This window comes from Argiope bruennichi, chromosome 7, assembly GCF_947563725.1.
Source record: "Argiope bruennichi chromosome 7, qqArgBrue1.1, whole genome shotgun sequence".
NCBI lineage: Eukaryota > Metazoa > Arthropoda > Arachnida > Araneae > Araneidae > Argiope > Argiope bruennichi.
The window spans coordinates 74,743,329-74,767,806 of NC_079157.1; the positions used below are offsets into that span (position 1 = coordinate 74,743,329).

Here is a 24,478-nt window from a genome sequence, read left to right on the forward strand (position 1 = left end):
ATTCCAATCTTTACTATTAGAATATTTGAAATGTTGATAATGTCTTTGAAAATGAATTTTTATCTAAGATGAGAGATTTGTGATGTTTAAAAACAGACTGCGGATTCTTCATAGATGAATCATGCTGTGGTAGACCATTCAGTCATCAAAATCTCTATCAAATCAAGAAATCGATTTTTAATGTTTGTCGCTTGAAAGTTAGAAAGTATTGTTGAACAAGTTCCTTTTGAAAACAACTTCAACTGTTGCGAAATGTTGCTAAACTTACGGTTTTGCAGAACAATAATGTGACTTCACGCAGTGGTTTTATTATTCGTGAATTTTAATTTTAAAAAATTCATCAAATACTATTCAGCAAACTCCATATTCAACAGATTGTAACCTCTTTGTATCTATTTCTTATGACTAAACTTGAAATTGCTTCTTAGTGATCACCATTTTGAATTTATTTATACGATAAACGAAAATTCGCTGCCAAACTTTAACAGATTGTAATGCATTTTTAAGGATTTGAAAAATGTTGGTAGAAGGGATTTGCAGTAAGAAGAAATTATTTTGAAGGAGATATAATAATTATTTATCAATAAATTGAAACATATGGTTTTATAACAAAATCTTTTTTTTTTTTTTTTTATGACAGTATGCATCAACGGTATTTATATCATTGACCTTTGAAATTGTGGGCTTTTACTTGGAACGTACATATGGAATTTAATTTTCTAGAATAATCTTATCTTTTGGCATTAGATGAAATACTTTTATGGATTACTTCTGTATTTATTTAGAAAATTTTAACCAAGAGCCCATTGCTCCAGTAATGAATAACTGTACATTAGTTTTTAGTAAAAAAGTAAGGAACACAAGTTACCTTCCTCCAAAATTCATCATCGCATTCCACTCTTTGAACAAATAAGTTATTTACAACATGAGTCTCTTATAGTCAATGCTTTGTAATTTTTCACTATTTTATTTCACAAAAATTTAAATGCTACACAATAACTATATCTCATCTCACTTGCCTTGAAGTTCTATGTTTTCTTTAAGAAAGACGTTGGAATGTTGAAAAAAAGGGCGCGAAAACTAACGAGAACGAAGGCTGTGTTATACTCGGCACCTCGCCAGGTGGCAGCAAAACTAACCTCGTGTTCGGTTTTACACGCGCCTAGAGGGCCAACAGCATAGAATAGAATGAATTCTACGTCTACTTATTTGCATTGGTTCTTTGAATTTAGTTGGAAGTTGCACTACCATTAAATTGTTACTGCTGAAACGACCTAATTTCTTTCCAAGTCGAGAATTTTGAATATTTTATGCAACCTCGAAATATTTTGTCATTTTGATTAATTTATTTTCGATGGTTTCTTGTGCAATGACTGCCGGGAAATTTCGTAAGGTAAGAGATGCATGTATTAAACGATTATTTTCTAATTCATTTTCTGCATGTCAGGGTGTATCAAATTTAATTGATTTTTGTTCCATAAAAGTGATTTATTTTTATTATTTTGTGATTGGCAGTTTAACAGCAAACAAAAATAATGCTGTTGTTGTATGCGTTGCCTTATTTATTTTTTATTTTATTACAAAATATATTAAATATTGTAATTGTCAAAAAAAATCACTCAAGATTTTGATAAATTTAGACTTGTCAGATCGCCATCACTAAGAGAATATAGATCGAAAGTATGTTTATCTAATTTTAGAAATTGATTATTTAGAAACAAAAATTAGATGGGTAAAATGCCAAAGTTGTGGATATTTGTTAAGTTTTTGAACTAAATCCTGCAAGAGGATGAGATATTTACCCTAAAAACATAATTTTTTTCTCGCCGTTGTACTATGAAACTACTTTAACCCTTTCTAAGGCCGTGGGAAGTATGCTTCCCATCAAATATATCAATCTTTGTATGAAATTATGTAGGTTGGCATAAGTTCTAACAATTTTTTTTACAAAGACAGAAACTTAGATACTTCAGTTACAAACACACAAACACAGTTTACATCTTACACAAAATGATGTGTCTTGATTTGTTACTTATTTATTAATTAACCAAATTAATTAATGAATCGAATTAAATTTATCTAATAAGCTAAATGAATCCCTTTTCTTATTCTAATTTCAAGCCTTAAAATATTTTAACATAATATGACTAGAAAAAAATGACCCTTTAAAGGGTAAAAAAAAATATTTCAACATTTTTGAAAATTTTTTTTTATTATTATCATGTGTTGCTGTTCCTTCAAATAAAATTTTAAAATCCTCTCTTTGCGTCCACGATATTTTTGTTATTAATTAAAAATTTTGCGGAAATCAGAGAAAGTGAATTAGTATCATTTAAAGAACAATGTTCTCTGTGTGGTTTTAATATAGTAAAAAAAAAAAAATGTTTTACATCTATTAATTTCCCACGTTAAGGAAAGAAAACATCGATATTATGAATTAAAAAAAAATGGCAAAAACAATTCCCATTGGTAAGAGTAATTTCAGATACTTTTAGATAATTTGTATGATTTCCATTTAAAAATGTGTATTATGCAAGCAAAAGTATTTATGACCTTATCTCGTAAGCGGCATATCTGCCTGGGAATGAAAGTATATGAGAAAATCGAAGAAGATACCTTCGATTTGTAATGGAAAATGCTCAAGATATACTTATTCAACGTTGCCATATTTAGCAATAAAGAAAAATATTACTTTCTGTATATCCATTTTCTTTTATCTCTTTCCCCCTCTTTTTTTCACCCTTTTCCATCGACGACGACTAATACATTTTGGGAAGGATGAAGGCAATCTTTATGATCGACTGACTGTCTGCATGTACAACATCTTCCTCCTAATCGAATCATTCATGCAATAATTTATTCGTTTAATCCTTTTAACTCATTTAATATAACATTCATATCTGTTAAATCTAAACCATTGACTAAATCAAACATAGGTGGTCTTTAAAAGTCATCTTTGGTTCCATCTCACCATATTGACCTATTAGTTCGCAGTCCTTTATCTAGACGTCAGAACATGACGTCCAATCTTTCTAGAAACGTTTAGCAAGTGTAATTATTTGGAAAATTTATGTCTATCTTTTCAATCAGTCTACTTACCTTTCTTTATGGCCCTTCTCATTAGAGGCGAGGTGAGTGCTTGAGAACAAAAGCGTAATTTGCGATATTGTACGGCCTCTGCGTAGATGTCTCGTTCTGTATGAGTATGGAAGACGTAATCAATGACCGCGATGTAAACATAATTGTTTTCGAAGATTCTATCTGTAAGAATGGAGTTTTGTAATGAATGTTAAAATTCTGAGAGTTAGAACAAAGTAATGTGTCAATTACCGACATTTTCACCAGTCTTGTGCTTTCTATTGTGCTGTGTTTCTAGTTTCCGTTATTTGCGCTTGTGTATGTCATATTTTGGCACGGGTTGGATCTTATCTGGAATCACCGCTATTATTTCCGTTACAAAATTCTTTTATGTTCCTTATCATTATGGTTTCATTTTAAATTGTCGCCAAGGAAGTGTGTTATAGAATTCATTTACGTTTTTGAAACAGGTACACTTGACACTCGTCAAGTGCACCTGCCTGATTTAATTTTGGAATTCTCTATTGATTTTTATGAGGAATAAAGACGTGACGCCATACCACACGATAAATCAATGTATATACCATAAAATAACTCCATTTGAATTTTGTCAGTGTTTACATTCATGCTTTAATACATTCCTTGGTACTTGTACTCTATTTATGGAAAACTAATTTTTCTTAGTTCTATCAATGGATAATTACTTACGTGTTGTTAATTTTTATATCAAATTTAGAATATATTTTAATTTTTGTTTCCTTAACTGGTTAAATATTTTAATGCCCTGCAGAACTCGTCGTTCTTTTATTTTTAACTATGGCCATAGTTAAACATATCTTATATATGTTACATATAAACATATATAACATCACATAGTTAAATATATATTAACTATGGCCGAAATGCGAAGTACATTTTTTTTTTGAAAACATCTTCTCAATTTGTAATTAAAATTCCTTCTTTGTACTTTGAAGCGGAGTCCAGTAAATTACGAAACAGTAATATACTGCGCTATATAAAATTTAGATATTCTACAGAATATCTTGAAAATAAATGAATTTTCTACAATAATATTTTACATTCTTCCATCAGAAGTAGTATTTTGCGGTTTGTGAAATGTGAAATTATTTAGCAAATCAAAATGCAAGGGGAAAAAACAAATTGTTGATATCTAGGCTCCATCTTAAAGATTTTAAATTAAAACTTGATATGTTTGCAAGACAGCTAACAGAGAATGATTTATTTCATTTCCTATAACTAAGTTCAATACCCTCAATAAATGAAGACAAGTTTATAAAGAGGGCCCCAGCAAACAGCATTTTGAGTTTAAACACAAATATCAAGTGTTTAGTGATATTCAGACATATTTGGATATTTTGCTGTCTTTCAGCGTAAATCGTGAAGCGGTGAAGCCACATTTGCTGCGTGAATTAATTAAATTAACAATCTGACAATACACTCAAGACTCTTTGTTCAAAAATAAGAGATTGCAAATCGTTGAGAGCAAGTTCCTCCGCTTTAATATCTCGTGCCGAGAAAATTAGAGCTATGCTTACCTTATCTTATACATGTGAACAAATGTTTTCGACTATGGATCTTAGGAAAAATAGGAATATTAGAATATATGTCGGAATATTAAAAATAGAATGTTCGAGAGTGTTTAGCATCATTTTTCAGAATTAGTATATTACAGTTCGAATATGAATATGAGAAGCTTTTAAAAGTACAGTTGCAATTTCGTTTCTTGCATTAATGTTGTATATTGTTTCTTGGGAATAAATTATAGAGACCTGCTATTTTTGTTGCTGTACTTGGCCCGCTTTCAAACATTTTTGTCTATCATTGATATACAAACTTCATAGAATGACAAATGTTTTGTCGGCAAAGTATGAAAGCAAAACTTATTGAAAATAAGCGTTTTAAATTGCAGTAAATACTAGATGGGAGATAGGAGTTTTATATTAGAAAGAGAGAAAGAAATTTCTTCTCTGAAGTGCTTGTAGACATAAATTACATTTTAATTTGGTGATAATGTGAATTTTTCGCAACTTCTTTATTTTTATAAACATAAGTAAAAGAGTTGAAAATGTACACCTCATGACCTTTGACAATATACAAAGCATATATGTTAAGCATTAAAACAAAAGCAGACATTTCATTGTCTTCTTAAGCTTTCTGTAAAATATTTAGTTTCCTACATTGAATATAGATTTTTTTTAAAAAAATATTTAATCAGTGAAAAGTTTCCATTGTATTTACGTTTTGATTAATTAAACCTCAGTGCAAATCTTCTTATTTAAAAAGAAAAAAAATTCCAGTAACATCAATGAAATCCATTAATGCTAAATAAAACATTTCTTGGAAAATTTGGAGGCAATTATATCTGTTCAATAAAGAAATTTCATTACTTTTTACTTTTAGGTATTACAACTAGCAACTATTACGTGATTGTTATATCTTTTAATTCAAGGTCTAGCCAACGGATATCCATGTTCTTATAAATTATTTCCCGAAAAATAACAACAAAGGGAATATGTTTTGTTTCTTTAATTACTAGAAAGTGATGCGTAGGTGCTTTTTTGTCCTCTGCTATATACCCGCCAGAACCAGTCCTCGCACCTGTGCATTTGTTTGGCACATCTGGGCTTTACACACCGTAGTCACGCGTGGCTGAATTCCCATTTTTAATGTCTGCATCGCGTGGAGATAATTTCACAAAGACTAATGGCAACGCAAAGATGACTCTCTAGAATTCTGATGAGTTAAACGAAGGCGGGGTTTATACTGTTGGAGACGGTAGAATATTTGGCTGGTAACTCTGGCTCCAGAGTGAAGCGTTTTATTTTTCAATTGCTATTCGATAGACTACGCTGGGTTGTTTGAACTTAAATTATGAGGGTTGTGAGAAAGAATATAGCGAACAAAAGAATGTTAAGTCTCAGTAATCTGCATTTCCGATCGAATGAAAACGAATGATGCTGCGTTCACATTTTTTTAATGGACAGGAGGATAATAAACCGGGCAACTATTTTAATTAATTGCTATTTAATTTCAAAAAACCAGAGAATAACATAAAATCATGGAAGATTAGAAGGTGAAGGAGAGGTAATACTTTATAAGAAAGAAACTTTTTAATATAAACATATTTATGCGTTGTCGATATAATGAGTCACTTACATGTCTATAAATTAGGAGTAATTGGTGTAGTCAGTTAACATATAACGCATTGATTACCGTGTTGAATTTCTTTATTATCCTTCCACAATTACGATATGTAATTTATGCTGGTGTGCCCGACACCGGCGACCCTTCACTGCAGTCAAGGTGTTAACAAGTATCATAACATATTCAAATTTCAATTTAATTTTTTTTAAAAAATTTAATATAATGAATTCGAGAGTTGACTCATTGTTTTTTACAGATATTTCTTTTTACACCCATTTGCTTTCTTATTCTAAAATCTACGCTTCTAAAATGCTATGCTGTGATGTTCATTATGTTAATTTTTTTCCTCCTCTCTCAGTAATATGATGGATTACTTTGTTCTATTTCTTTTCCTTCGTACCCCTTCATTCAATATTAGGAATTAGTTGAGAATTCATTTCTTTTTAATTCTATAATCCGAATACATTTATCATTCTATAATCCTAATACTATTATGATTGAGATTTATCTTCTGTTTACAGCGATCATTAACGATTAAAGATAAGTAATTGAATTATTTGAAATCTAGAAAATGAGGGATTTAATTAAAATTCCTTAAAATTAATTGTGTCCTTTTCATTTTATTCAATGTTTGGTGAGATGTATGAATAAATGAATTTTTTATAACTGATTGATACAACTTAATCGTTATGAATTAAAAGGAATCGTAGGAAAAAATATTTCCGACTTAAACCTGAACTTTCTAGCTCGTGATTAATTGCAGAAATTTTTTTATCATCTTGGGAAGCATGGCCAGACTGTATTGTATTGCTACAAGATGTTATAAAAAAACACTTATAGAACTTTATAATTATAGAATATAATGAAAAGTTCGTTAAATTGCAAATGAGAGTGCACGTTAAGGACATTGCTAATTTTGCCCCTTCAGTGTCAATTCCCAGTATACTTGCTTTTATGTATATATATATATATATATATATAATATAAGGTGGTAATAAAGTCCTTCCCTAATTAAAAAAAATTATGCCAAAAGAACCATTGAATTTAAAGCAAAAAATTTTATCGGGGAATAACGTGTTCGTAAATTTTTTTTTTTTTTTTTTTTTTTTTTTTAAGTTTAACTAATATAGGAACAGTGATTTTACATTCGATTATTATCAGAGTGACATTAACGAAGGAAAAATTTCAATTTATTCTTTGGTTCCATGAATTCATATTGGCGAAAATTGACTGTTTAATATTAATTTTGAGATTACATAAAGTACGAGGTGTTTTCAACGCCGGTTGACGATATTGATGCTATCAAAGGTAGGATTACAAATGCTGTATTTAGTGTGACGGTCGAATTGTTGGACAGTATCTGGCAATAATTGGAATGTTGCCTTGATATTCTTCGATCTACCAAGGGTGCTGGTATTGAAATTTGCTAAAGTAAATATTTTATTAAAAATTTTATAGAGATCCTTACAATTTCTCGAAACAATTAATTATAATAGTTCTGCTTCTGTGCTTGAAATATATTGAGAACTTAAATATAGATATAAAGTAAAAAATTCCATATCTAGGTTTTTATCATCGGAGAACTCTGTTAAAAAGGCGGTACCATAAGACCGATCTGTATATTTTATTTTTACTTTTTCATGTACAGAAAATATTGTGATCTTCAAAAAAATTCTAACCTAAGAATTTGACGGATCTCCAGGCTTCGGATCTCTTTTTATCCTTCTTCCGCTGCTTTTTAAATTAAGTTAACGAGAGTTTAGGGGGTAAAAAGTGTCAAAATTAGTATTATAGCTGATTTTTAGGATTGAAGCCGTACAAAATTTTTAGAAAAAGGTGTCAAAGTTGACATTGTCGTCGATTTTTTTTTTTTTTTTTTAAATAAAAAGGCACAAAATTGTCGTTTAATCCGATTTTCAGTATTTGACGGCTTATAAAAGGTCATTATTGGTTGGTAATCATTTATAACTCAAGAATTTGTTTGAAAAAAAAAATTTAAAAGCCATGTTCGATTCTTAAGCACTTATATAGCGAACTGAAAAAATTGAACTTAAATGTCATGAAGCAATGGCAGTGCAATTGTTTCGGGAAGTTTCGCGTTATTGAGAGGGAAAATATTATTTTTATTCAATATTAAAGAATCGCAAAAGATAAAAGCAAAGGGTAAAATAGATAAAAGCAAAGGAAACAGCAAAAATCAATAATATTCGTGAATTCTCTTAATCTTTTGACCTTTATGAATTAATCGATAGTTTGTTTTTCTATTTGTCCTTTGTATTATCTGCTCCTCTTGATTCCAAAGCTCAGATAATCTAAAAATAATCTGCTCAGATAACTTTTCGGCAAATATGTGGTTGTACTTGCGGACTTATTTTTTTAATCTCAAATAGACAATCTTGTAAAACTTTTATCTAAAGAAAAGAAGTCATGTCTTAAAGAAGTTTGGACTTAATAACGGAGTTTTCGATTATCCGAGATAATTATTGTCACAATTAACTCGGATAATCTAAATTTTATTGTAAGTTTAAAAATTCAGTTAACACTTGAAGCATTTTTATTGTTAAAGAAACTGATATTTTGATCTCTTTGGATTTATTTCAAATATTTACTTGAAGTTATATAATTATTCCTATGTCACTTTAAATTAATATTCATATAGAATCTGATTTTTAAAAAAAATGCTCTGCCAGTTTTCATTCTCTTAGAATTTTTAAAGGGGAAGGGGGGGGGGTGCTCTTTAATTTATGAAAAATATGTTAATATGCAAAAATAACCATCATGTTACAAGAAATAAAAAAAAAAATATCTGATATTTGTAGCGCAAGAGTTACTATTGGGTTATGCTGTGGCAGTTAAAAGTTATTGAAATAATAAATAATTAACAAAATAAAGTTACCTTTTTTACTTATGATTTTCTATTTAAATAAGTTACCAACAAAAGTTATTCCAACATAGTTCCTTTTTCCCATAATTGGCATCACCTATAACCCGTTGTTCAGATACAGTGGCTGTTCGAACATCGAAATCCGAAACTATTTAAGGCAACCTCTCTTTACCAAATCATGCCACCACCCCTGATTTAATATAGCTTCTCTTCCTGTTGTAGCGAGGGAGTAACGCCTTACATATAAACAGGGATCTTTTAATAAAAGGGTGGAGGGGAAAGAAAATAAGCCATATAATAAAATTTAAAAAAATTAATAGTAACAAATAATTAAGTTTGCCTCCATTTGCTTGTTTTTCCTCGTCCCAACCCAAAAGGTTAAAGGAGGCCATCTTTCAGGCGCTAGGTGGAGCAGCAGTCGTCGCTTTTTTCTCCTACCTGTGGTTTTTCTCACTCCCCATCAGTTGAAGTAGTAGAGAGTTAGTTGAACAAGCTCTTCACTCTCTTCCACAGTGGAGGAAGTGGTTGGTGTTTGGTGCTCCGTTATGATGCTGTCGGCGATGGATTTTGATGGGTGAAGAAATTCTCACGTGTTCTTTGCTCTCCAAGAGGATGGATCTGTCAGTTGTTGTGAAAGATTCAAAACTTGCGACAGTTTTTTGAGAAATATTTCTTGAGGGCAGTTGTGTGAAAGTGCAAAGAAAAGAGTTTAGCATCGTTTTTTTTTTTTAATTGGATGAATCCAGAGTTATCTACTTCAGGATTTATTTTTATGCTCTTTTCCTTTTGTGTTAAATTTCCAAGGAATTTTGCGAAAGGCTTTATAAAAGTTTGGTGAAATGTTGTGAAAGTGACAGCGACTTTTGAAGCCGTTTGGATATTTTATTAATTTTTATAATTGGATTATTATCAGATGAATTTAAATCTTTTGTTGCTTTAAATGGACAATTAAAGGCCGAAAAAGTCTAGAAGATTATGAATATTTGAATAATTTTATTAGTTTTTTTAAATTAAATTTAATTGAGGTGAAAAACATTTGTATCTCTAACGATCAATCCATTTAAGGCTGTTCTGAAGAATTTTCTTTCAAACTTTCAGGAGGAAATCTATCTTGGATTGCTCCATTTTTTTTATCTTATTTTACGAAAAATTTCTTGTGTGCATAAGAATTTTCAAAAGCTCACTACCATTGAAACCAACAGATTTATGTGATTTTCAACTTTGTTACATGTTAGGTTTTCGTTAATAACTTTTAATCTAATTACATGTAAATGCTTGCCTAGCATTTTTTTTTTTTTTTTTCATTTTTGTTAGACATTATTTATGCTGATTAATATTTAAAAAATAATTTATTTATTGCATTTGCATCTTATTTTTCGCTAAGTATTTCGTCAAGTAAAAGTATATATGGTGAGGACGAGTATTCGTATTATAACTTCATACTTTAATTGAATGGATTATTTCTACATTTTTTTAATTTATGAATCCAATACATTTATATTTGTTACTTGGAAAAGATTAATATAGAAAAAGAAAATAATTTGTATTGTTTAACGATTAGAACAAATATCAATAATATATGGTGAATATTTTATTATATATTACTAATAGTTTGTAACTAAGAAATGGACACGAAAGTACCATAAATTAGCTATTTCTGTGTGTCAATCGCTTAAAAATGTGGATTGTAGCACACTGATTTCTTAAGTGAATTTTTGTTTGTTATTGCACCTGATATGATACGGAATCCAGCGAATCCGGGATTGTTTTATTGCAATGGCATGGTACCCCAGTACGCTGCTGTTATCTATCCACAAATGCACAAGGTGGTGAAACGAAAAAAGAAAAAACTACAATGTTTGCATGGCGCCTATCCGTACAAAAGAAAGCGTTACTCCCTTTCGTATTACTTGAAATATGTTTTGTGGAGAAAGATAAAGCGGTACTGGAAGAAACGTCGTGCAAAGAACAAGAAGAAAAAAGCTCTGAAACCTCCAGCTGTTTCCCTTGTGGGAAACAACCGTGGCAGTGATGAGAAGATAGAACTTAGAGACTTTTGGGGCTCTAAATATGGCTCTCAATGGCTGTTTGCTAAGCAGAAAATGCTGCTGCAGCAGCAGGAAAAACTTCAACAACAGAACATCAACCATAGCAATCTTATTGAAATAGTGGACGCTTTTAAGACTACGGATCTCAGGTATTCTAAGAAACATCAACACTCAGATGACCAACGTACCACCACATCACGAAGATCTCGTCGAAGTCATGCTGGCCATGAAGATGGTTTCATTAGCAATCCTTTAGCCACCACCAATCCCAAATGTCCTTGTGCTCGCCGCCATGCCCGATCCCGTCGAACTCGCAAAGATGGTTTCGAGACTGATACCAGTGACTGGTCATTGTCCACTCTTCAGATTCATCAGCGGCCTTATTCAAAGTGGCCACCTCATCCACCTCCTGGTGCAAAACATTGTTGTGGCCGCGAGGAACAATTAGCCACCATTTTAGCCAGGCAACATGCTTATGTGTACAATTGGCTGTATGTGGACCAGTTGCAAAGTCGGTGCAAGTTGTCGCTGTCTCGGGATTATCTTGATCAAGTTCGGGCTCGAGTGGCCCGACTGAAAAGTGCAAATAACCGGCGTTGTAGGAATAGTTATGTGTCGTCAAAATGCAGTGACGGTGGCAGTGACTGGACCAGCACCTTGAGTCGAAGGGAAAGAGCCAAGATGATGAAACGGCAAATCAGGGTTCGTATGTCTTTCTCTGTGGGACTTAGTTATTGGTTTTTAATTGTAACTGCTATTTTTTGAATTCTAAATATGTTTGTTTTTCTTATTATCAGTTAATTCGAATGGAAGGATTAATACAATTTATTCGAACGTTTAGTTTCGTAAAAGTTCAATTTTAATATCATTTATTCGGCAATGCTTGAAATTCAGATATCATACAGATTCTCTACCGAAATATTGAAATGTTTTCTTAATTTTTATTTAAACTCATTTTTTATCAAGGAAGTCCGTAAGAAGTTTGCCAGACTGATTATTTGTATTGACAAAATAGTCCAAAGAAGCTTCATCCTTTAACTGGACATCACATAGGTCTATTGTCCAATACTACTGTGCATATTTCATTGATATACTTATAAGGGTTCTTTCTAAATGTCTTTTAAATTGCTTTCTAGGTTACTCCAATAATTATAATCATGGGTGAATTTTCAATCCCATTTATCAATACTTAAATAAACTCGGTGGACCGCAAAGGTTTAAAATCCCATTACATGTTACCTTTAACCAACTTGTAGTCGAACTGCCTTCTGTAGAAAAATTCAGCGGATTTCGTCCCCTCTTATATTTTAAAATGCCGTTGTTGTTTTTATATTTTAATGAATAAGTGTTTGTCACTCTACAAAGCATCTATGTTGTTTTGATTGTTGGAAATGTTTAAATATCCGATTTTATTTTGTACTTAGTATCCTGTAGAACGTCGAAATTTTATACTTTGCTTATAACAGTGATAACCGTCTTTTGGCAAAGTGGATGCCTTGTGCAGTAATGTTTAGAAATATCTTTTTGTCGCTAAAAATGCTATTAATTTATTTAAAATGCTATTTTTATTTTAAGAGATAATCCTTCAGATCATCTGAATTTATTTATTTATAAAAAAATTTTTTTAAAGACTGATGGTTGCGAAGTTTTAAGTCTTTATAGTAAATTTAATTTCTTTTTAACGGACACAGACATTTTTATTTATTGTAATAACTAAATGCTACTTCAAACTTGTATGAAATAGTTTAGTTCAACCATGAAATTTTGTTTTTATCTTGTTCAATGAAATTAGGTATATTGTCTTCAAATTTGTAAGCTTCTATCAAATGTTAAACGAAATCCATTCGTAGTTAGTGTGTTCTGCTGTCCGAATACACATGAACACAATAAAGTCGCTACAGCATGTTAGTGTTTAATCGAGAAATTCTCATGTGCAGGACGTAGGACTCATTGCGCTTGATGCCTTGCCCAGAATCTACAATTTTACGGGGAGGGGAGATATCATCTTTATTGGAGAGTATGCTGGAAAGTTTCGAGGAAACTACTCATCATCCGCCTTGTAAATTTACTGTCATTAAAGTTATTTTAATCCTTACCAGTTATGTGATTTCAATCTGAAGTCACCCATTGATTTGATTTGTTGATTCCCAAACAGCTAATAGTGTAAACCGAAGTGTTACTGATTCGATATTAATCGAAAAATTTCACTGACATGATAGGTAAACTTTATTATTAAAATATCAAATAATTTCATGGCTTAGCTTCCATTTTTTTCCTACGTACTTACGTTATGAATATTTAAAATATAATGTGAATTTCTCCTAATATCATTATAGTAATTATAAATACTTACTCTTGAAATTTTGCTTAGTCACATGTCAAACGTAATTGCTCATGCCTAACTACACATATATTAGCTTTAGTCCTTTTTCCTCGCCGACATTGAAATCAAATAAACTGCATATCTGGTTCTATTTCATGCGAACATTAAATTGACTCCAGATATTTTTCTATAAAAATAGCTTTCTTCGAATAATAATTCCCAAAATTATCACTAGGAAAATCAGAATCAGAATTAAGATGTAGGGAGAAAGGACCTAAAAAAAATTGATTTTGCCAACTTAAAGAAGTTTTTCTGTGGATTGTAGTTCCAAATGTTTGAAAATATGCATTGTCACATTCCCGCTTTAAATTTAAGGCTTCTGTGGCCTGGTGATCAAATTTCGGGTTCGGAGCCGGAAGGAACGTTACTCGAAATTGTTCTCTAAAAAAAGGAAGGGCGGGGGGATTGTAGTATAGTGTGCAAGTATACGATAAATCTGATGTTGAGAGTCAAATGCTCTCTCCTTGGTGAGGTATGTATTGTTTGCTAACGGATTCTAAAACCTCCGCATTTTTGGGCATGCGGTAGGATGGGTTTAATTCCTCAAAATAAGGGTGAGAGGAAAAATGAAAGGAAGCAATGTTTACATTTAACAATAAAATAAAATCGTATCATTCGCGGGTTGAATTAAAATAATAATGCCAGAAACGACACGATACTCAAATACACATGGAAAAAATTTTTAACAAAAAAAAGTATCTAATAGGGCAAAAATCAAGGTCAAAGAATGACGAATTCCGGAAATGCGGTCATCCTTCCGTGTCTCTCCCCTTAATGAGATAGAATAGTCGAAAAGTGTTCGTCTCAGAATACTGAAACGAAGAGTAATTTTGTAGAGAGTGGAATGTATTTTTACTTAAGTGTCATCCTACCGCAATTCAAAATGGCAAAATCCATCACAAATAAGTAACCTTGTTGTTGTGTCAAAGTGAAACATTATATAAAAATTTGTGCCCGTTAAATCAAAATATGAATTATTTTTAAAGTTCTTTTTGAAGCTTTAAATTCTAGCTCGCAAAATTATTGTGCAGCATTTGGGCGCTGCTGTCAGACATCAAATTTTGCTTCGTATCACGCATATCAATGTCAAATATGGTCAGATAAGGTTTTTAATTTTTCTGAGCCGTAAATGAAGACGGGAAACTGAAGTTCATTTCAGAAGTATAGTGGTCGTAATCTCCCCGGAAGTTTCTTGTACACTTTTAAAAATGTATGAAAGAAATTTGTTGTTTTTCCAAGCTTTTTAATACATTTATTAGAGTGTGGAAAGATCACATTCTAATAGACTGTTTCGCATCTATTGTTCATCAATGGGCTACGGTTATTATTGCATATTATTAACCATTAGCCCATTGGTGAACAATAAATGCGTAAGCGTATCGTTGGTATATAAAAATATTTATCATTGGTATAAGTACAAAAAACATCGAACGTGTATTTTGGACGCCGTTTTCCCAATCGATTAAAATCAAAATTAGATTAAAAAAACTACAATTGTAATCACAAAATCGCATTCCAAATATCATCAATTTAGTTTCGGAGTTTTGAGTTTTTTAAAGTTTAGTTTTAAGTTTCTGCGTTTATATGATTGTGAAAGTACAAATCGGCAGACTGTAAACCCCTTGATTTAGCTCCAAATTTGATATATACGTGCGCTGTAGATGTTAAATCTGAGTATCAAATTTTATCTATCTAGCTCGCTTTGTTTTCTAGTTATGTTAACTTACATTAAGACAGCTGGATAGACAGACTTCTGTATAAATTTCGTTCGAAATTCGATAGGAATCTACAAATTTGATACAAAGACAGTCAAACAAATTTCATCCTACCAGCTCAAAGTATTTTTGAGTTATGTTCAGATATAGATTGATACACAGACATAATGCCACAAAAAGCATTTTTCGAGCTTACGATGTCTGAAATGTGGCGGTCCTTCAAAATCTCGAGCTCGAATTTTTTGATGATTTTTCTTTGTATGTTTCGTACATGAAAAAAAAAAAAAAAATCATCCCCTTTTCTTCCATGTTTTATTTATTTTATTTGTTTTTAGTAAATATCTTATATTTAGTATTATTAGTACTTATTAGTATAATCAGGAATCGACTGTTTGTTATATTGAATCTAATAGTGACTTTGCTTAAAAACAAATAAATGCATTTGTACTAGTAAGGTAAATTTCATCTTAAGAAAGTTTCTTACAAGAACTTTTCCAAAATTCAATCAACTCAGCTCTCGGTTGAGACCAAATTTGATTTCAATTATCTTCTTTTGCGAACGCTTATATACAGTTCCGTTATTTTACACTAGGTTCACCGTTTTTCCCCATGCCTTATTTCTACCAAAAGGGTCAAAGTGACCCCTTTCGGTATTTAATTAGAAAAAATATAATTTGTCCTATCTATTATGAATTTAAATTAGAAAAAACTTTTATATTTGCAATATATTTATTGAGGTATGGTATGAAGAAAGGCAGTTCATCTGTGTTTATTTACTAAAAGAGAGGTTTATTTTCTAATCTAGGTCTTCAAGACCATCTATGCTTCTAACATCATCTTCTCCCAAAACATTGACTCAACACGTCTTCTTACTAACAACCCATAATAGCTTCTATCTGACTGACTTTCGGCTTCTTGCTCCTTATATACACATATTTTACTAACACATACTTATTTCTATATTTATACCTGTCTCTATGTGCGTCCCTATCAAGCCGTTACATATTTAAATATAAATGTATGTATTCTCAACAATATTTATTAGAATAATCAAAATGACCCCTTCGGTAAAAGTACGTATAATATATACATTCCTCCGAAATTAAAAGGAAGATAAATATAATATTTTTGATTATATATCTTATAAAAGTACAGTAGACTCCCGATTATCCGCGGCAGGCGCGGATCGGATTATCCGCGCCTGCCGCACTAAGTTTTTTTTTTTTTTTTTTTTGCTTCCAAACAAAGAGAAAATGCTTCCAAAGCAAGAAGCAAACACAAATGACTGATTTCTTCAAAAAGGTGTAGTTTTACAGTTACGCTTTTGTAATTACATAATACATTACAGTATTAAAACAGTACATATGTATTCATTTTTCTGTGTATCCTTGACGCCTCTTGTAAGAACAAAGCACTTTTCTGTTTCCATTAACAAAATGCATTTTGGGTTAGTTTTGAGTTATATACTAAAATATTAAGCTTAGTTAAACATTTCCTGCTGTTTATTTTACGTTTTATTGTACATGAAACGATTTTTCAAAGTTGGAATGACTGTTTTCTCTTTTGCTATACCCGTTTTTAGCTTTTTTCGGATTATCCGCGATTTTTGTTATCCGCGGCTGCCGCGCCACCCAATTCCGCGGATAATCGGGAGTGTGCTGTAAGTAAAAATGAATTAAAAATATTATCATAAAATACGGCAATAATTTCCTTGAAGAAAATGAACGGAAAGTTTACTCAGAGGGGTCAAAATGACCTCTTGGTAAACCTAGTGTTAAAAGAAACCAAAGTAGGCTGGGAAAAAAAAATATAATTCAGCATTAAAAATATGTAAATTATGTTTTGAGTTTTAACTTTTTTAATTGTATGGTTGTATATAACTTGAAACTATAACTATAAATTTGTATAGTTGAATTTTACATATAAATATACATTCCAGGAACACTTAAAAATTACAGATATGATACATTTCCGCGGATTTTTTTAACGTTTTTGGAATCGAATTTTATTGTTTTTGAGCCTAATTAATTTTTTTTTTCACGTAATAATTCTGAAAAAAAAACTTTATTTTTTATAAATTTATTTAGTTTATTGATCACTTAATCATACTTAATTTACATCATAGTAATTATGTTTGACACAATTCATTATTTTAAAAGCTTTACTTTTTACTTTTTCGTATACGTAGTATAGAGTAATCATTAAAAAAATTCAAACTCGAGATTTTGACGATACTCTACGTTTTAGACATAATCGAGTTGGAAAATGTCCATCCATCTGTGGCAAAGATAACTCAAAAATGGTTTGAAGTGCACGGTTGAAATTTGATATACGGTCTTTACACCAAATTTGTAAGCTTATCTTAAGTTTTAAGTAAAACCTATTTAGAAGAAGTCCATCTGCCCCGCTGTTCGAATATAAGTTAACACGTAATTAAAAAACGTAGAGAGCTAGATAGATAAAATTCGGTATATAGATTTAACATCTATAGTATACACACCTAAAAAATTTTAGGCCAAATTTACCAAGGGTTGACTGTTTGTCGGTCTGTACTTTCAGAAATAAATAAATTCGATAATTCAAAAACGCAATGACTTAAATATATAAAATTTGGTATGGGAAATATCAAGAGTACAAATGCAATTTTGTATCAATTTTTTTTTCTTCAATCGTCTGAGAAAAATGTGTCTAAAACACAAATTCGATTTTTGAGTACTATTAACACATGCCATGGATTAACCGCCAAATAACTTGCCAAAAGATTTGCATTTTTAGATTTAGTAGGAATGCTAAATTCACACTAAAAGTTAATATTTTGTAATTGCCGTAAACATATGCCATATAAGGCGCTCTATGGCATGACAAGGTTATTTGAGAGTATGCGAGAAAGTTTTGCTGAGACTACTCTCGCTGGTTTTAATTATAAATCTTGGTTTATTATTTTGTTTATTGTTGCTACAGATGTATTTGAGGACTTTGCATTGGATTGCTGCATCAAAAAATTCTCTCCTGTTATCAGCGATTTCACATTAGAAATATTTGGAACAGCTTTTTGTCAGATATTCATTTGGAATCTTCTTTCTATACATTGATAGTAGTAGGGGTTTTTTTTCCCCCTTTTCCAATTAATAATGTTGCTTATTTTGCGCTTAGAAATTTTAACACCATGGATTTCATAACATTTTTTGTATTATGATTAGAGAATATATTATTCTGCAGTTTGTTTACATGTGTCAATTAAAATTAAAATAAATTTAAAAATAGCAGACGATATTTCACATTTTAAATAATAAGCTGTTGCAAGAAGTTTTGATTCCAAATTTATTTTTAAAAAATTCTTTATTGGAATGGATCTAAAAATGTGCATAAAAATAGCTTTAATAGAAGTAATGTATTTCTGGCAATTTGAATAGTTAATAACTCATGAAAAATATATCTAAAAATATAATTTTGCCTGTTCGTACATGTATTTTCCACTGTTGCGTGTTCATTTGTTATTGTAATAATATTTCATTCTACAGTTTGTTTACATGCGGCAATTAAAAGAAAAATAAATTTAAAAGTAGCAGACGATATTTCACTTTTCAAATTGTTGCCAGAAATTTTGATTCCAAAATTATTTTTAAAAAATTCTTTATTGGAATGAATCTAAAAATGTGCATAAAAATAGCTTTAATAGAAGTAATGTATTTCTGGAATTTGAATAGTTTTAATAGCTCATGAGAGATATCTAAAAATATAATTTTACCTGTTCGTACATGTATTTTCCACTGTTGCGTGTTCATTTGTTATTGTAATAATATCATTATTTTTTTTCTTCTTTGCTTTGCCTTAAACTACATGACTACGACAGGTAGTCATGTATTCTATTACCTGGAAGAAGCAACGGTCAACGTGCCGTTGGAGGTCACGCCTTCCTTTCATTGCCATTTTATGTGCGACTGAGGGTTCATTTAGATTTTTCGGGGTAACAATTCCAAACTTAACTTTTTACCTACAACGTATAATGATAATTCCGATGTCTACGATTACCATATTTCTTCGAATAATCCAATGCAAAACGAAACTTTTGGTTTTTAATTTCATACCCTTTTTGATATGGGTTCTTAAATTTCGAAAATCCTTGTCACGAAGTGGTCATTGAATACTTCGATTTTCGTTTTTTATTTCGAAGATTTATTTTCATTTTCTAGTCATTTTATTTGGAAGAGATAATCGGTGGACTCTTAAATGATTATTAATGCTGCGGAGCGTTTAATCTACCTTCTATGCAATTTGAACACTGGTAAAAAAAAAAAAAAAGAGTTTTAGCCGGAACTTTATAAATTAGAATCAAATAAAGAATTTGTGGATAAAAAAAATAATAAAGTTAGCGAAATTGATGTTACTAATGAGCTTTAAATTGTTGTTACTGTTATACAATTACTAAGATTATAATAATCAATTTGGAAAAAAATGAGCTTTAAATTTTATTTCCAGAATCTTTTGCAGAAACATAATTATCTTAAAATTTTTTTATTGCTTTATTGCATAATTGAGCTAAAATAAGAGTTTTTGTTTATTGTACGATTAATCGTTTGGCACTTGCTATGGTTTCAAATTAAAACTTTTTGTTATTAAATTTTTTGTTCATTTACTCTGCGATTCAAATTAAAACTTTTCTGTTTTTATTTTATTTGGGTATAACATTTTACTGGTTTGCCAATGTTTCATTTAGATAAATTATTTGGGAAATTTATTCTCTAAGTTAAAATGACAATATTTAATTCATTTATTTTGTAATTTAAATTAGCTTGAAAATTTGATTTTAAAAATAAAAATCAATATTTTTTCGATTAAGTTTGAATAATTTATTCATTGTTTGAATTAACAAAAAAAATGCTTTTTAATTAGTTTGAAATTATTTTTCTATGGAATGTAATAGTCGATATACAGATTTTTAAGTAGAAATTAAATCCAATACATTTAATTTTAACTGTGTGAGCGAAAAAATATCGTGTAACTTTATTTTACAGATGCATTTTGTATTGTTTTTCTTTATTTAGAAAACATTAGTTTCAAATTCATTTTAGAAAACATACAATTAAGATAGGCAAGAAGAGGGGGTGGGCTTGAATAGTTCCGCCGCAAAGATCCAGCGCCATTGACAAATTTTGCAAAAGCAATTTTTTTTTTTTTAAATCCGAATATACTTACAATTGATTACGATCCAGCGTTGTGCGGATTCCAAAGGCAAGTGTGGGTGTCTATAATCTCACTATACTTGCATACATATATACCGGATTACGTAGTTCTAATCGTAATTGAAAATTCTCTGCTGTTCTGGAATGAAATTTTGGTCTACCAAAAAAGAAAAAAAAGTTACGGGATCTCATATTTTTTAACAAATGGACTGAAGACGATCTTTTAAATTATTGCAAAGATAAAAATATGACTTTGCAGGATTTAACGAATTAAAAAAAAAATTATCATCAAATTGTACAAATATTGCAATTTTTATTTTAGAAATTATTAGCTTGATTTGTATCTAAATTATGGTTTTGTACTGAAATTTATTTTTGCTTTACCATTTCCTCGCATTTGCTGATGAATAATAAATTGGATAGAACTTAATTTTTAGCATTAGCCAAGAACGATTTATCCATTTCTCATTTTATATATTGAATCCGAACTAGAGGTTGGAGGGGTATATTGAATATATATATTGAATTTTATGTATTTAAAATATTATTTACTTTTTTTTCAATAGATTTGCTGTAAAACATGTTAAAAAACAGAAATTAGATATTGTAACCTTATTCTAGAACTTTCCACAATATATCATAATTAATAAGTATAAGTAATTTTCTTAATTGATTGACGATTATTTTTGTGATTGAATGATTTATGAGAAAGATTTTATTATTTATATTTTTCATATATTTTTAAGTCCTTTCTGGAGCATTCTCTGCATTGTAATGAATTATTATTTTGTTATATAACAAATGATTTAAGACCCCTCAAACATTCAAGGTGCTAAATTGCACCCCCCCACCCCCCACCCCACCCCACCTTTCCATGCGCTCCGTTTCAGTCAGTTCTGCATGCATGCTGTTAGGATTCTTTGTGTATTGGTACATGTTAAATTTATCGGTCCGATGTCTTCATACTTATGTAATTTGTAATTAATGACTTGGGAGCGTCATAGTCATCTAACTCTTTAAATATCCTTTATCTTAGTAGAAGCAAAAGTCATTGTGGCTATGTTTGATGTTCGAAATCTCTTCCTAAAAGTCTGCGCCAATTTCAACCAAACTTAGCAGACTTGTTCTTTAGAACAAGAAATAGTATGTCATAAATAGTAGAAATAGTATTTTCAAAGGGTTATAATTAATTAAATATTCATTTATAGAAATTAATAACCGAAAATGTGTCATTTTCTGCAGTAACTTCGGAACAAATATATTATATTTAATAATATATATATTATAATTTTCTGTATAAATATATTATGCAACAAAAACTGTTTTAATGCCATTTTAAAATTCATATTTTATAGTTTTAGTGATATTTAATTCCTTTCTGCACGATGCTGTCTTCAACTTTTATTAATTCTTTTAAAATATAAGGCAAACGACTCTGAAATGTAGTATGACTCTGGTCTATTCTACCATTATTTTTTTAAATTGCAGTTTAATATCTTTTTAAATTTTTTTAAAATCAGTTTAAAATATTTATTTGTTCGTGCCTAAACGGACTGAAAAAATAAACTGATATGTATTTATTTTTCAAGTAATTACATATGGCCAAGGTTATGTGATATGAAATAATAAAAAGAGTGTATGCATTATAATAGCTAAAACAAAATCCGTTTTTACATTCAAAATAATATGTAAGAAAATTCTTAAATTCCTAATGCCGGATATATCAACTAGTTAGTTTATAAGCTTGAACGTTACCGAATCAATCAACTTGACGCGGAACGGCCTGAGGTTTAGGCCAGTTAGATCGTGTGGAGCCGACGGAACCTTACTACTTTGGATCGAATTGAGAAATAAGAACATTTTAGTTATTATGAAATACGAAACGTCCTGAGATCGAATCGGTGTAGGTCAAGTTATTTTAGGTTCCAGCCGAGCTGGCCCAGACCGGAACTAAAAAAATCCGAAAAATGTCAATGTGAAAATTGTGCGATTCAAGTTTTTTGCCATTTTCGGCTTGTTTTGAAAAAATGATGTTTAACTAGCATAGTTTTGATTTGTAAAAATGTGGCTGCAAATCTAATAATCTTTTAGTTAATCGCGCATATTTTTTTCCGTAGATGAACAGAGAGCCCATTTATATGATTAAAAGTTTTGAAACCGAAGTCACTTTCATAGATTTCATTTTTAAATTATTATTGATAAAGAAGAACTCATAAATTAACGCTCATTTGCTATTATAGGGATTTAAAAACGTATCCAGTAAAATGCCCCAATTCGGTCATTTGGCATGAATTAATACATAAAAATCAATTTTAATTTTATACGTTATTTAACCTATTAGCTTTCATTTGAGCGGACGAACGTTATAATCGTAAATAAATCATCGGCAATAATGATAGAAAACTACAGAATTAGAGCAATAATCTATATCTACACTTATAATAAAGCTCAGTGTGTGTGTGTGTGTGTGTGTGTGTGTGTGTGTGTGTGTGTGTGTGTGTGTGTGTGTGTGTGTGTGTGTGTGTGTGTGTGTGTGTGTGTGTGTGTGTTATAGTTTTAAGTACATCGTTTTTTAAGTAGATTATTTTAAACGATTCTGTTTATTTTCTTAGTGTTTCATGCATTTAAAATTAAACATTGTTAATTAATCGATCTGCTCATGATGAATCTGAGAAAATTTTGTTGACAAATTCTTGAGATATTACGTAAATTAAGAAAGATATTCTTTAGTGCCCATAAGGTTTAAATTCTCAATGACTCAATTTTCTGTAATCATATTATTAAAAAAATTCTTTGTTTCAATATAAAATATTATTGTATTAATTTCAGATTTATCATTTCCACTTTAATTTAAAGCATAAATTCTACGGGAGCTAACAGAAAATTAGAGATACATATTGCGTTATGACTGAAGGCCTTTATAATATTATGAGTGAATTATATGACTATCAAAATTTGAAGTTTAAAAGTATTTTGATGAAAAAGCTATTAAATTTGGAAGTACATAAAATATTTAATTATTAAAATTTTAACGAGCATTAAGATTGCCGAACCGGCTGGTCGCCAAAGGCGACTAGTAAATAAATAAATGAATAATAAATATTATATAAATAAAATAATGATTCAATTAAATAAATGTATTATTAAATATTAAATAATATGAAAAATAATATATTTCTTTCATTGACTTTATTATTGAATATTTATTTTTTTAAAGTAAAATTTGTTTATTTAAAAAAATTTATTCTTACTTTATATAAATGCATATAGTATCGCTTTTAAGTCAAATATTATTCTAAAAACTCTCATAAGCTTTGTGTGGTTTTAATAAATAAAATAAAGTTCAAGAAAGATAAATAAATCATAATAATTTGTTCTTTATTACCAAAAAATATAATTTTTTATTTGAATTATTTTCTAGTTTTTAGAGCTCCCATTGGTTGACTTTTAGCGTGACATTGATTGGCTGATACTCTCTTGTTAAAATAGCGTAAATTAATGAAATTCAAAGCTTGATAACTCTGAATTTATGTCGCTGAACTTTGTTTTCGAAAAAGGATGCAATTTCTTTTGTTTAAAATTTTAGTGTATAAAAATTATTTAAATTAAATTTGACTAATGGAACCAGCGAATTATATAAAATTTCAGAATTTCGTATTTTTCAGCACTATAATTATTGAACAGAAAAAGAAAAAAAAATGCGTTCATTTAAAGCATTTTTCTGTATACTATATATATGCCTATCGCTGTTTAAAAATTAGCGATTGGTCGATGATTAAAATGAACAAACACACTGTATTTTTGTTGTAAACGATATACATTTAGATTTAAAGAAATCACTTACTCGCTTATTTTATTTTGAATCCATTTGCATCTGATGTTTTCATCTTTCGCATCAGACGATAAATTAATTTCGTACTCCGAATTGGAATTATAAATGGAAAAAAAAGAAGTTATTTCTTATTTCGTTTGTCATAAATTCGCTTCTACACATCCAAAAATAAATACATAAAAAATGGTCT

General features: G+C 30.0%; 1 protein-coding gene across 5 annotated transcripts in view; it reads left to right on the forward strand.

Moving 5' to 3' along the window:
• LOC129975215 (calmodulin-regulated spectrin-associated protein 1-like) overlaps window positions 1-24,478 on the forward strand; it is a 176,118-nt gene that overhangs the window by 109,748 nt on the left and 41,892 nt on the right. For 3 of the 5 annotated variants that reach the window (XM_056088203.1, XM_056088204.1, XM_056088206.1), the window contains exon 1: window positions 10,749-11,877. The exons of 1 other annotated variant lie outside the window; for it this stretch is intronic. In XM_056088203.1, coding sequence (XP_055944178.1) covers window positions 10,864-11,877 — 1,014 coding nt within the window. In that variant the 5' untranslated portion in view covers window positions 10,749-10,863. Of the gene's footprint in view, window positions 1-10,748; window positions 11,878-24,478 lie in introns of those variants that run through there. One more of the 5 variants, XM_056088205.1, reaches the window with a different exon arrangement.